Below are 13,511 nucleotides of genomic sequence, written 5' to 3' on the forward strand. Positions count from 1 at the left end.
ACCAGGTCAGGCTACTAAGCCTTTGTGTCTCACCCCCAGGGAGCGCTGCAACCACCTGGAGAGCTTGTTAAATCACAAACTAACTGTTAGATCCTGGGACTGAGCCGAGCATGTCTACCACAGCCCTGAGTGACCACTCTTAAGTCACTTCTGCTCCTAGGCATTCTGCCAGGGAGGAGAGAAAGAGAGAATTCCCAGCCCTGGTGTGAGGCTGGACCTTGCAAACTGGCCGATGTGGACTGTCTACCGCTTGGGGAAGCTGGGTTCCCCTGTGGCTGGAGAAGATAATACCCCTCCATCCATAAGAACACACAGATTCTCATGCAGGAAGTGGGGGAACTAAGGATGTCCTGAGAACTGGGGATGCAGCAGTTGCTCTGGGAGAGGAAACGCATGCTCACAAGTCATTAAACCCCAGGGAAGAGCAGACAGCTGCAAACGACATAGCTGCTGCTTTAACCCAGCAACAGAAAGGGGTTCCCTTCCTTCCAATTTGGGTTTCCTCGAAGTGGTCACCAGAAGGACAGGAAGAATGTGGAAGAACCAGCTCAGAAGCTCTCAAGTTTTCTCTTGGACAGGCAAAGCCATTGGCAGCCTCTCAGCCACCTCAGGGTGTAACCGAGGCCCCGCTCCTTCCAGGAAGTATCGCACAGAAAGTCGCGCTGCCTCCAAAAAGTGGAAAGATAAATCCCATTAGTCACTGAAAAAGACCAGGCAGGGAGCCAAGCCACCTTGTCGCTTACCTGTGAACTCTATAGGTGACCCTGTCCGAACACCAGCTGAACATCCAGATCTCAGGGGTTGCACTAATAGGCAGGGTGAGGGTGGGTGGGGTGGGGGTGAGTGAGTGGGGGGGATAGTTTTTTTTTTCTCAGTCTAGGCAGAAACAGTCTGAAGGTGCATCAAAGGCTGCGTGCCCTTAGTAGCTGCACTGTAGGCAGAGAAGTATGCCTTAGATTGCTAGCTGAGGTCAAGGAGCAGGTGAAAAATGGCCTTTTCTTTTTAGAGAATGTGGGTTCTCAGGATCAAAACTTCTAAAACGAGGACGTCGCTTGCTAATGTAGGTGAGGCCTGACATCCAGCCCCAGCAAAAACAAAATAATCCCCTGTGTCTGCACAAAAGAAGGACAACTTGGGGTCACTTAGGGTTCTCAGTCTTTGGTTGACTCTTTTACAGGATAAAATGATTATGACACTAGCAGCATTCATAGGTTTTAAAATTGATTTAATTATTTGTAAAAGGAAAGGACAAATCTGTGTTCCCTGCTTTGACAACTCCACAACATTGAAACATAGTGACGATGGCAATGGCTAGAGCCAAGGCCATTAAATAGTTTAGGAATGCAAATTTACACCATTGCGACACAGAGGCCAGAGTCTATGTCTAGTACACCGCTGTCGTTAATAGCAGGGCTTTAAAGACGTGTTCCGTGCCTGGTGCTGTGCTGAGCCCTTCACAGACATTGTCTTAACCAGTCCTCACAGCGGGCCCCACTGTAGTAAACATCATCTTGATTCCCATCCTCTCCCAGGTCTCTAGTTCAGGGCTAACAGGTGGTCAGCTCAAACATTTGTCAAGTGAATTAAAATGCTAAGCATTACATAAAACCAGGAGCAGTCAAGGATGGAAGAAGAGGACTGCATTTCCTGGATGCATCTCCACCTGCAGGGATAAGCATTAAGAATGCGTGCCTGCAGTTCCGGCTACTTGGAAGGCTGGGGTAGGAAGATGAGGCAGGAGAATGGTTTGAGCCCAGGAATTGGAGGCTAACCCGGGCAGCATAGAAAGTCTCTTAAAAAATAAAATAATAAATAAATAAATAAATAAATAGACAGACAAGAGGTTGTCTTTTGAATGAACTGAACCAGAGGTCAAAACATACAGCAACAAAATCACACGATAGGAATGATAAAGAGCTAGGCTGGCACACGTTGTCTTATCTCTGGACAGAAGAGTCTTTAGAGTGAACCAGGCAGATGGTATCATTACCCCCAAGAACAACAAAGCATTCCACAGTCAACATCTGAGCTTCCACTGGGGAGTGATGTCTGCACTTCTCAGTGGCATCTCAGTGAAGAGATGTTCCATGCCCAGAGACAGAGTAGAGGAAGGATCCTGGGAAGGCATTCTGGTCCTGCTACTACTAATGGCTGGTCTGGTCTCTTTCCTCTTCCAGAAAAATAAAATGAATTGGGCTTCCGTCTGGTTCTAACTTCCCTTCAGCACTTCTGCTGGAGAAGGCCCTCTCGAGGCTTAGCCTTTCTCTCCTCCTGTCAGGTTTCAGCCCCTTGCCTCTCCAGGACTCTTTGGGAATGGCTAGACTGGGTCTGGGGCTTTATTTGAAGTGATATCACTGAAGAGAAGCTGTGTTTTTAAGAAGTGGGGCAAACCAGAATGACCATACTGATGAGGACACATTGGACATGGAGAAATCATGTTGGTATCGATTAGGAAGCTTTTTCCCTGCTGGCTGCATTCCATAGTACTGAAAGGTACTACGCAGGCTGTTGGGAGGAAAAAGTCATTAATGCTCTTAACTCGAATCTTGTGCACCACAATAATGACTGCTGGTGCAAGAAATGCACAGGTGCAATAGTGGCACTGATGTTAAAAGGATAACCAACTGCTTGGATTTAAGGTCTGCTCCGCAGGAGCAAACACATGTCTGATATTGCAAATCTGGCTAAGAACCTGTGTCTGTGAATCTCGTAAACACTGGGGTGAAACTACTCCTTTTATTTTGCCAAATTGCCACAGTATCAAACTGCCCTCAGAATTCATATCTTTCTACCTATAGATTAGTGCAGGTCATCATCAGAAAGGTTTGTGCAGTGAATGGAGGTTTAATGTAAGAACTCAAACAGGTCAAAGTGCAGAGAATAAGTGATCATGGTGTGTTCAGTTGCAAATGGTACATCGATATCACACCCCCTCCACAAGGCTCAGAGATCATCATGGAAGTGGAGGGCAGAGAGATTCTAAGAGTCAGAGGTTGGGGAGGGCAGGAGCAAACTGGACATGGCAGGACCGTGGAACTCATGCATTCATGACAGCTATTCCTGCACAGGCCTGCACAATATCAAACCAACTAACATCCTAGCATGGAATGGGAGGGGGCTCATGAGCCCCCACCCCTAACTAAGAAACCACCATCAGTTACTGGCTCCTGCAGAAGGGAGAGTCAGTTTTCTTTAAGGGTGTGGTTCTTAATAAGTCCACCATGCTCCAGAAGATGGCCCCATACCCAGGAGTATATGAACAACACAAATTGGAGTTAGTGGGTAATTACATTTTTCAGAAAGCGGTTAAAAGTTCAGGTGTGCAAGGCAGGTTATCAGGATGGATTCTAGATCTGCTGTTCAAGCCCTGTATGTCCTAAATCACCCTATGGCATAGTGTCTATCTCTGTACAGCAGGGATGATAAAAAATTATCATCTGAAAAAGAGAGAGGGGGCAAAATTTCAGGGCAGAAGAGACCTAAGGTAAGGTTCTCAAAATGAATATCATGGAACAGACGTCGATAGCACTGGAGTTGGGTGTGCCCACAGCATCACTGTAAGGGGTCAGGATAATCCTCAGGGTTCACCTGCATGCCCACCTGCATTTTAACGCTCCCCCCCAAAGCAGGATTTCCCATCCAGCACTCACCACTGCTGTCTGGATCGTAGCTGACATCCCTGATACTCCTCACCAGTTAGGAGATATGGAAGTCAGAGACAGTTGGGGACAGTGTGTGGGAACAGAGTGTGTATTTGGTGTCGCTCCCCAGATTAGGGTTTATCCATGGGGTGGTGGACCAAGAGGTATGTTGGGGAAAATTAAATGTCAAATGGTGATTTGAGTTTTCAGGTTTAAGGTACATGGATTTTTGTCCCTTGGGTAGTGAGTTAAAGCGTCATATGGACCCTCTTCCAAGTGATCAACACCTTTTTAAAGGAGCTTGGTGTCATGGTTTCACACATCAAATGCAGTTTATAAAGTGAGCTGTATCACATCAAGTCATAAGGCTCCTGGTTAGGGAGTCAGGGAAAAGGCAGGGAAAAAAAAATAAGATAAATATAGAGAAGGCTGACTTTGGATATCCTGTGACTCTCCAGAAACTGACAAGAGACCCTTATGTTAGAGCCAAGCAGAAACAACTCCTGTTCTGATAGGACCATGGGTGGATTCACCTAGACTAAGTCGTGGACCACCACCCTTCCCTCTGAGATGCTCAGCCTGTTGAAGTATCTCAGTGTAAGTGAGAAGACAGGACAGCACCAGGCTTCACGTATAAGGACTTGGGGATGGCAATAAACAAGCATGGCTAATTGAAGGGTTCTTGTCCACATATCCCAAGTGAATTACAAGCTGACTGGAAAATTGAGAGCCCTAAAATTGGCATCCTTCTAGAAAGATCGGGATCCATGATTTAAGTCACAAAATTCTGTGGAACATATACAGGCTTCAGGCGATTTAAAAATCTCCTTTGACACTCGGAAACACATTTAAACAGTTTTGTTTTTTAAATTAAATTCATATATTTATTCATTTATCATGGTGATGGGTGAGTGTTTAACACAGTTTGCATGTGGAGGTCAGAGGGCAACTCCAAAGAATCGGTCCTCTCCTTCCATCAAGTAGGTCCCAGGGATCAAACTTGTGTTGCTGAGCTTGGCAGCAACCACCTTTACTCGCTGAGCCATCTTGCTGGCCCAGCAGGTTTTTCCTCTTGTTTGTTTCTTCTTTCTTTATGTTTTAGTTTGTTTGCTTACTGGTTTGTTTTGAGACAGGGTTTCTCTGTATAGCCTTGTCCATCTTGGAACTCTGTAGACCAAGGCTGGTCACAAACTCAGAGATTCACGGGTCTCTGCCTCCTGAGTGCTGGGATTAAAGGTGTGCATCACCACTGGCCAGCTTATGTTTTTTTCTTAAACTTTGAGCTAACTAAAGGAGTCGCTTAAGTTGACCCACTTCTTATAGGACAGTTTGGCTGCCTGAGCAGTGCCCAGTTCCCCCAAAGGGTGACACCGGTGATTTATAGCCCTTCAGACACACACATGCTGGTATCTACTTCTCTTCCTTAGACCATTATTGCACTTTTGATTGCTTTCCCTCTCAAAGAAGCAGCTGTAAATACATCACTCATGTTTTCCTCCTCACCCTATCTCTATTTCCTTATAAGAAAGGGGTGGGCCTTCTGTTATTTTCCCTTAGCACCTGATGTCAAGGTAGGTATTCTCTGTGATATTACTGTACTCAACAGAATCAAAATATAAACAAATAAGCAAAGAAGGGGGAAATCCCCCTTTTCCAAGTCAGAAGACAAGCTCAACTAAATGAGCGCATACTTTCAGTCAAATGTGAAGTTTATAGCCCACAGAGGGGCATTTACTGAATCCCTGGCTTTTTTCCTAGTGACAGCAACTAAAAACACATCACTCCGCCCAGAGACATTCAGTATGGCTCTCTAAGCTTCAAGCAAAAAAAAAAAAAAAACTAGAACTTTTGACTTCTTCATTCCTTTTACTTTGTGCTCGGTGGGTTTTGAGTCCTCTACATTCGGATAGACAGGTAACCAGTTTGCAAACACCGGCTGACCTGGGGACCACAGCTGTGGGCTCTGACCTATGAGCCTCAGAGTCAGGCAGGCAGCAAGAGAGCAAATTCAGAGGGAAGAGACAAAATGATGAGCTGCCTTTACTTAAAGAGGGAAGTAGCTCCCTACTGCCTTCCTATGGTAGCAAGTCTGCAAGACCTGAGAAACTGGTTTCAGTGAGTAGGCCTACAGATAAGTCCAGCCGGTGAACACCCCACAGAGGAACCTCTCCCGTGTCCTTTCCTTCTGCAGTGGGGCATCCTCCCACAAAGTTCTGGGCTCCAGGCAATACTATGCAGACAGCTTCAAAATAGACCTTATCTTCTCTGTTTGCTGCTGAATCGATGCCCTGGGGCTGAGTAGAGACTCCCAGCTCCCTTTCCTAGCAGCACCTCAGATGCTATCTCACTCTGCCCAGCCCCCAGACAGGTCCAGCCTTACACCTTTTAAATCTTGGAAAAGTGAGGGGCAGAAGCCTGAATAGCGGGAGGGCAGCTTTGGTAGCAGCTTTTATCACCTCTCACCAGCTTTAATTCATGATCTAGGGCAGCTCCAGCTAGCTCCAGCAAACCCCCTTTTCCCACGCCCCCTCTCCTAGCCACAGAGCTTGCAGCCACAAAATTCTGAATTCTCAGGCTGGCGCCCTGAGCCCCCCACTTCTCTGCTCAGCAAAGGAAGGCAGGGACAACTCACAAAACTGCACTGCACTATGTGGATCCAAGAAGGCCAGCTGCAGGGGACATGTGCACCACCACAAACCCCACATTCCTCTTTGACCGGGAACGGACTCCCAAGAAAGCCTGCCTGAAAACCCTTCATCCTAAGGCAGGCAGCACAGCCTTCAGAGCAAACCTATCCACTCAGATCCCACTGACTGTTTCCGGCTTCCCCTCCTCCCTCCCTTCAGTTCCCAGCCTGGGTTTCCAGTCCCTGCCCACTCCGACCCCTCCTCCCTCTGAAAGTCCACTTTTGAAGCAGGATACAGCTCCGTTTCAGGCTGTTCAAAATTAATGAAGACACGAGAGAATCTGTTGCTGAACCTTGATGACACGGGAGAAGGTCCTTGAGATGTCATCGGTCTTTGGTCACACAGCTGTTTAGGACTGGGAGTTTGCCAGGCTTATGAGGGTCACTTGGGTAACTCCATGGGAAGGTGGTATGGGTGCTGCTTAGATTATGGGTCTTAGACTGAGGATCTGTAAATTGGACCGAAGTCACAATTGGTGGGAAAAAAAATTAGGGCAAAAACCAAATAAGAGGTATGGCCTTTTGTCTCAAATCACACAAACATTCTTTCTTCCCCGCTCTCCAGGCTGAAGTGGTAAAGCGATATGAACAGCTTAAGGACTCACCCCACCCCCTTTTCTTCCAGAAGCTACACTACCCACAACCCTCCCTCTGAGACCCTTCTCACTCACTCTGTTTTGCAAGCTGCTTTGGGGAAACTAGTTGCTTCCTGCCAGTCTCTTCAATGACATTAAAATTAGCAGAATAATTAAATACAGTCCTAATTAGGTCCAAAAAAGAGTTGTTGGTTAATTAACGAGCCAGCATCTGGCCCAAAGCCGTAAATCCACGTTGTTCTGTAAACGTCCAAGTAGAGAAAAGTGATCTCGCGTTCCCTAAGAAAACTGTCACTTGGAAAAAACTGAGTCAAGCACATCCCTCCGGCCAGGAGTCAGTTCACCACAAGCGTATGTAAATGAGCACTGAATTGTTCCTCTTCCAAGTCCCTTTTCTCTCTCCATACCCAGGTCCCCCGCGTCCAAAGTCGCTGGGAAGTAACCCGTCCCCAAAGTGCAACTCGGCATCCTCCAGAGCGCGCGCATTCTGCTGCCTGGGAAACGGAGCCCAAGGCAGTTCACAGCATACCCTCTCCCCAGAGATCTCACCCCATTCCCTTCTCAGTCCCGCCAGCTTGGTTAAAATGCCACTCACCTCTACAGGGGAAGCAACAGCAGCACTTAGCAAAGAACCAGCCCAAAGAGGGACCTCGGGTGTAAGCCTGATCGCCGCCCTTCATGCTGCAGCGCGCCCCCAGCGCTCCAGCATGGCACGGGCGCCGGCCGGGATGAGAGCACGGCGGGAGGAAACTTCTGCGCCACCCGCCAGGCAAGTCCCGTTCCCGCCCGTCGCCCTCCTCCTCCGGCACCCTGGCGGTGCAGGGACTAACAGGGAGTTGGGCCACCTTAGGCAGGAGGGAGGGGCTTGGCGCCAAGGGCGGGACTAAGGGGCGGAGTTCCAAGGTCCAGCTGTTTGTTGGGGACGCCGCAGCAAGCCGGCAGTAAGTCGGCAGCGTCCCTATGTCTTACGAAATACGCAAACACGCGTGTGTGACTGTGGGCATAGGCAAGTACTGAGGGTTCGGTTACCTAGCGCCCCTGACGCAAAACAAATATTTATGTGAAATTTCCAAAGGCTATCAGAGTCAGTTTTAGCTTAAGATACAGAGCTAGAAGAGGTCAAAGAGATGGGCGAGGGGCAGATTAGAAGACTGAAAACAATACTTTGTCCCTATCTGGTTCCCCTTATCGTCTCTCTATCAAAACTTCCTCAGCCTTTCTTTCTTTTAGTGCTTACAACTAATAATGGCAGTGATCCCATGCTCCCTTATCAGCTTCCCCATCAAAATGATGTGCAAAAGCTTTCTGGGTTTGGCATAATAAAAACTGAAGTTCAAAGCTCACTGACTAATTCTGACCTTAGGCCAAACAATTCACTTTTTTTGATCTTTAGTTTTCTTTTCCTTTCTTTCTTCCTTTCTTTCCTCTTTTCTCTTCTTTCTTTCTTTCTTTCTTTCTTTCTTTCTTTCTTTCTTTCTTTCTTTCTTTTTTTTTTTTTTTAGACAGGTTTCTCTGTGAAACAGCTCTAGCTGTCCTGAAACTTGCTTTGTAGATCAGGTTGGTCTTGACCTCAACAGAGAACTGCCTGCCTCTGCCTCCCCAGTGCTGGGTTTAAAGGCGCGCACCAACACCACCCGGCTCCTCTTATTAAAATGAAAACAAAGCACAACAAAAACAGACTGGTGTGGTAGCATATTTCTAGGGAGGCTGAAGACGTGGGATCAAGAGCTACCAAAGAGCCTGGGCTGGATAGCAAGGCCCGGTCTAGAACTTGAAAGGATACTCACAGAGCCCATGTTTAACAGTCCCAGAAATGCCTGCAGAAAAGAATCCAAGCACCTCAGCTACCTACTACCGAAGGCTTCCGTCCACTATCTCCTCTCTGCTACAATCCACGGATTTACCGCTCCTTTTCCTTCAATCCCTGTGCTTTCCCTCTTTATGCCTTTCTCATGGTTCAAAACCAAGCTTAGTGTCTTTCAGTATCCCTGAAGCTGGCCTGAGCAGCATCAAATGCACCTTTCCACGAACCACAGAACAAACCTCTAACAGGATATGTCTCCCACTAGTTTGTGCCCAGTTTTAGGAGAAATGGCTTGGGAAGGATGAAACACTCACAAAGCAAGTCCATTAGTTAGAAAAAAAATAGACTCTGGACTGGAACTGTAGCTCAGTACTAGAGGGCTAGTTTAGCAAGTTTAAGGGCCTGAGTAACACAGGAACCAGGCCTGGTGGCCCATACCTTTAATCCCAGCACTCAGAAGGCAGAGGCAGGTGGATGTCTGTGAGTTCAGGGCCAGTCTGGTCTACATAGTGAGTTTCAGGACAGCCAGGGCAACAGAGTGAGAACCTGTCTCAAAAACAAAACAGAAACAAGAGTTAACACTGGGAAAAGTCAAGAAAGAAGAAAAGAGAAACAAAGGCAAGATGGAGGCTGGGGATGCTGTGGAGGAACGAGAACAGCGTGGCTTAACAAACACTCCTAGCTGACACTTAAGGAGCAGGCACACATGCCAAGCGATCTCCTCCATCCATAAGCCCATCTGTCCAGACAGACAACAGCAAACCCTTGAGGTGAGTCTGAGAAATAAAATTAACGGTGCTGCTTTAATGGGTTAGCTCTAAAGAAAAACTCTAAAAAGTTTTGCTCCAACAGAACCTTTAGGACCTAAGGTCCTTGTGCACCTGTCTGCCACTTCCCAGCAAGACTGGCAAGGTCATCTGTCTGCCGGTCAGGTGAGACGGGTGCCTCCGCTGTTCCTTCTGACATGGGAAAACAGGGAAATGGCAGTTCTGCTCACACAGCCTATGCCCAGGAGTCCCCTTTTCAACTCCATAGGATCTAGAATCATCTAGCAAACAAATGTCCAGGTGTGTCTGTGAAGGAGTTTTTAGATTGGCTTAAACACAGTGAGAAGACCCACCCTAAATACAGTCAGCTCTATTGTATATTCTAAGCCCTATAGCATATAGCAAGCACTATTGCATGTAACAAGCACTGTTGCACATAGAAAGCACTGTTGCACATAGAAAGCACTATTGCACATAGCAAGCACTAGTGCATATACCAAGCACTAGTGCGTATACCAAGCACTATTGCGTATACCAAGCACTATTGCACATACCAAGCACTATTGCACATACCAAGCTCTAGTGCACATAGCAAGCCCATTGCATATAGCAAGCACTATTGCATATACCAAGCACTATTGCATATACCAAGCCCTGTTGCACATACCAAGCACCAGTGCACATACCAAGCACTAGTGCACATACCAAGCATTATTGCACATACCAAGCACTAGTGCATATACCAAGCACTATTGCACATACCAAGCACTAGTGCATATACCAAGCACTATTGCACATACCAAGCACTATTGCATTCTGCAAGCACTAGTGCAGATACCAGGACCCTGGACTGAATAAAAAGGAGACAGTTGGCTGAGGAGCATTTATCTCCCTCTACTTCTTTCTAATTTACTTTTGATATTTAATAGTCAGTTACTGGAGAGGCAAAGTAACCAACTGCTCCTGCTCCTGCTGCCGTGACACCTCTGCCATGATGGGCTGTACCCTTGAACTGTAGGCCTAAGTCACTTTTCTCTAGTGTCTGTTAGAGCTACTAGAAAAACAACTAATTCAGGGAAGGTCAATATATTGCCTAAATAATATATTTTTTTTGATAAAAATATATTTTTTTCACCTCTTTTGATACCTTGGAAAATTCTTTTTAAATTACTTTTGTGTGTGTGGTTTCTTTTTGAGACATGGTTTCTCTGTATAATAACCCTAGCTGTTCTGAAACTCGCTCTCTGGACCTCAAGCTCACAGAGATCCACCTGCCTATGCTTCCTGGGATTAAAGGCATGCAACAACAGCACCCAGCTTGAAATTACTTTTTAATATTGGTGCATGAATTATATCTATCTATGGGGTACCCTGTGATACTTTTGATATGTAACATCCTGAAAGGAATTTAAAGATGCATCAGAAGTTTATTAGTGAGGGGCTAGCAGTGTACTCAGGGGGATACTTGTGTGGCATGGGTGAAGCCCTTAGTTCCATTCCTGGCAGAGTTAAAATAATAAAATCCAGGTGTTGGTGGCACACACCTCTAATTCCAGCACTTTGGAGGCAGAGGCAGGCAAATCTCTGAGTTCCAGATCAGCCTGGTCTACAGATAGAGTTCAAGGACAGCCAGAGCTACACAGAGAAACTCTGTCTCAAAAAAAAAAAATCAAATCAAAAAATAAACTCCTGCTGAAGATTCAACATCAATAACCCACAAGTCTCACTGTTGTCCTCAATGGCCTTTTAGAACAAGACTGACCAATGTCTGCAGACCAACGGAGATATCTTGAGTACCCCTAGGGTACTGATGTTGGTTTTCCCACTAACTCAGCAACTATTTATGAGTGCTGTGTTCCAGACTCTTTCTTAGCCACTGGGTCTGCCTGAGTGAACAAAACCAATTGGTGACCTTAGAAAGTAAACACAAGGGTACATTCACCAAGAATATAATTTAGTCTCTGTAATGTAGCCTGAATGTAACTGGCCCCCATAATCTCACAGGGAGTGGCACAATTAGGAAATGCTGGAGTTGGCGTGGCCTTGTTGGAGGAAGTGTGTCATTGTAGGGGTAGGTTTTGATGTCTCCTATGCTCAAGCTAAATTCACTGTAGACTTAGACTCAGATCACTTCCTGTTGCCTGCAGATGAAGATGTAGAACTCTCAGTTCCTTCTCCAGCACCATGTCTTCCCATACATCACTATATCCCACTATGATGATAATGGCCTAGATCCCTGAACTGTAAGCCATCCCAGTTAAAAGAGTTGCTGTGGTCATTGTGTCTCTTCACAGCAATAGAAACCCTAACTGAGACAGACACCTAGCCTATGTTACAGATTTAAGAAAACAAGATCCCAAGTTGAAGCAGTAGCTTAAGAAATAGTTCAGCAACCTAGTACTCCACTTAGTTGGGACCACGTACACAACTCTTTTCTATAATGCACTTGACACATCAGGACTCTTACCTGCATGCACTATGCACATACATCCCTCTCAAACAACACCCTTGAGACTCCCACCTTCATTGTGCTAACTGCATACCCTATCAATTCAATTTTACTCCAGCTGGGTTGTGTCCAAATACTGAGCTAGCCGAGACTAGTTTTGAGTATATCCACAGTAAGACACACTGTGTCCTCTCAGTGAACTTTTAGGAGTGCCCCCTTATTTACTACCTCATGATTATGCAGAACTGGGCATGCAATATAATTAAATTCAGAGACAATGTGGGAAGGAACAGGTGCAATAGAAAAGATGTTATATAATCCATGTCTGCTGGTCAAAAATAGAGAACCATGCAAAAACACCCCTGCCTTTAGCCTATCAAATGAAGTCTCAGGCAATAGCCTGGGATCCTTGAGTAACCCCTACCCTAACTCATGGAGCCTGCCATCACTCCTGACAACACAGTTCTCTCTAGTCAATGCTAACTTGGCTTTTGTACAAAGTCCCCTTGGTACTTTGCAAATCTGCATGAGCCTTTATTTCAGTGTGGTAAATAGGGAGCCTGAGAATCTGGAGATGCCTGGCCTAGACCCTGACAACCAATAACAAGACTGCCTAGATGCACCTAGATGTGTCACGTTTTCACGGTAACTTAGAAGGGGTGGATGACGGGACCGTGGTTTTCAGCACAGCTGCCAATATGAACCACCAGCGAGCTTTACAAATCGTAGGTAATTTTGCTGGATCCCCAGGAGGTTCCAAGGATTGAAGATTAATGGCAGAATGTTTCTTGTCCAGATTCACTGACTTGAGTGCATCTGGGAAGCAGCAGCTTTAAACATTCCCTGGGGGTTTGTATGTGATGTGCAGCATAGCCAGAGAGCCACTGAGGTATCAGTGATGCATATCAGAATAACCTGGAGAGCGTGCTAAAGCACAAATTCCTGCTCAAATCTCCTTTCTGATTTAGTGGGTATGGAGTGGACCTCAGAATTTTCATTGTCGCGAGTGCCCCCGTGACACTAATTTGGTACAGAGATTACAGTGAGAACCACTCATGTTGTGATTCTTTCCCTCATCCACTTGCCATCCACACTTCTCTCTGTACTAACACCTTTATCTTTTATTTTTATTGTTTATTTTGAGGACACGGCCTTCCTTCACAAGGTCAGGAATTGATTTTGTTTACCCTGGATCAGAGCTTGGTACAGAGCATGTTTTTGGAAGTGGCTAATATCTTCCCCCTGTCCATCCCTCTCTCCAAAGATGACCCAAACAAGACTTGGTCTTGCATGTCAGTTACAGGGTTTGGATGAGACTTAGCATCTGATCCAATTTCACACAATAAGCATAACCATTGTTAGCTTAGCAAGAGCTAGTGAGAAAGCAGCTTTCTCTTTGCTGATTTTGAAGTGGGTACAATGTTAGCCTAAGGCGTCTGAGGGCAGTCATGCTGCAACCAGAGAAGAAGCTGCATTGGAATAAAGCCAATAGAGGAAGGGGAAAATGGAGTGGGAGGGTAGATAGATAGATAAACAGACAGATGATAGGTAGGTAAATAGGTAGGTAG

The 13,511-nt window shown here is 46.1% G+C and overlaps 1 protein-coding gene across 14 annotated transcripts in view; it reads right to left on the reverse strand.

Moving 5' to 3' along the window:
- Kalrn (kalirin RhoGEF kinase) overlaps positions 1 to 13,511 on the reverse strand; it is a 609,827-nt gene that overhangs the window by 107,830 nt on the left and 488,486 nt on the right. For 3 of the 14 annotated variants that reach the window (XM_026785773.1, XM_026785777.1, XM_026785775.1), the window contains exon 1: positions 7,519 to 7,748. The exons of 8 other annotated variants lie outside the window; for them this stretch is intronic. In XM_026785773.1, coding sequence (XP_026641574.1) covers positions 7,519 to 7,603 — 85 coding nt within the window. In that variant the 5' untranslated portion in view covers positions 7,604 to 7,748. Of the gene's footprint in view, positions 1 to 7,518; positions 7,758 to 13,511 lie in introns of those variants that run through there. 3 more of the 14 variants (XM_026785767.1, XM_013351301.2, XM_026785769.1) reach the window with 2 other exon arrangements.

This window comes from Microtus ochrogaster, chromosome 2 (assembly GCF_000317375.1).
Source record: "Microtus ochrogaster isolate Prairie Vole_2 chromosome 2, MicOch1.0, whole genome shotgun sequence".
NCBI classification, from domain to species: Eukaryota; Metazoa; Chordata; class Mammalia; order Rodentia; family Cricetidae; genus Microtus; species Microtus ochrogaster.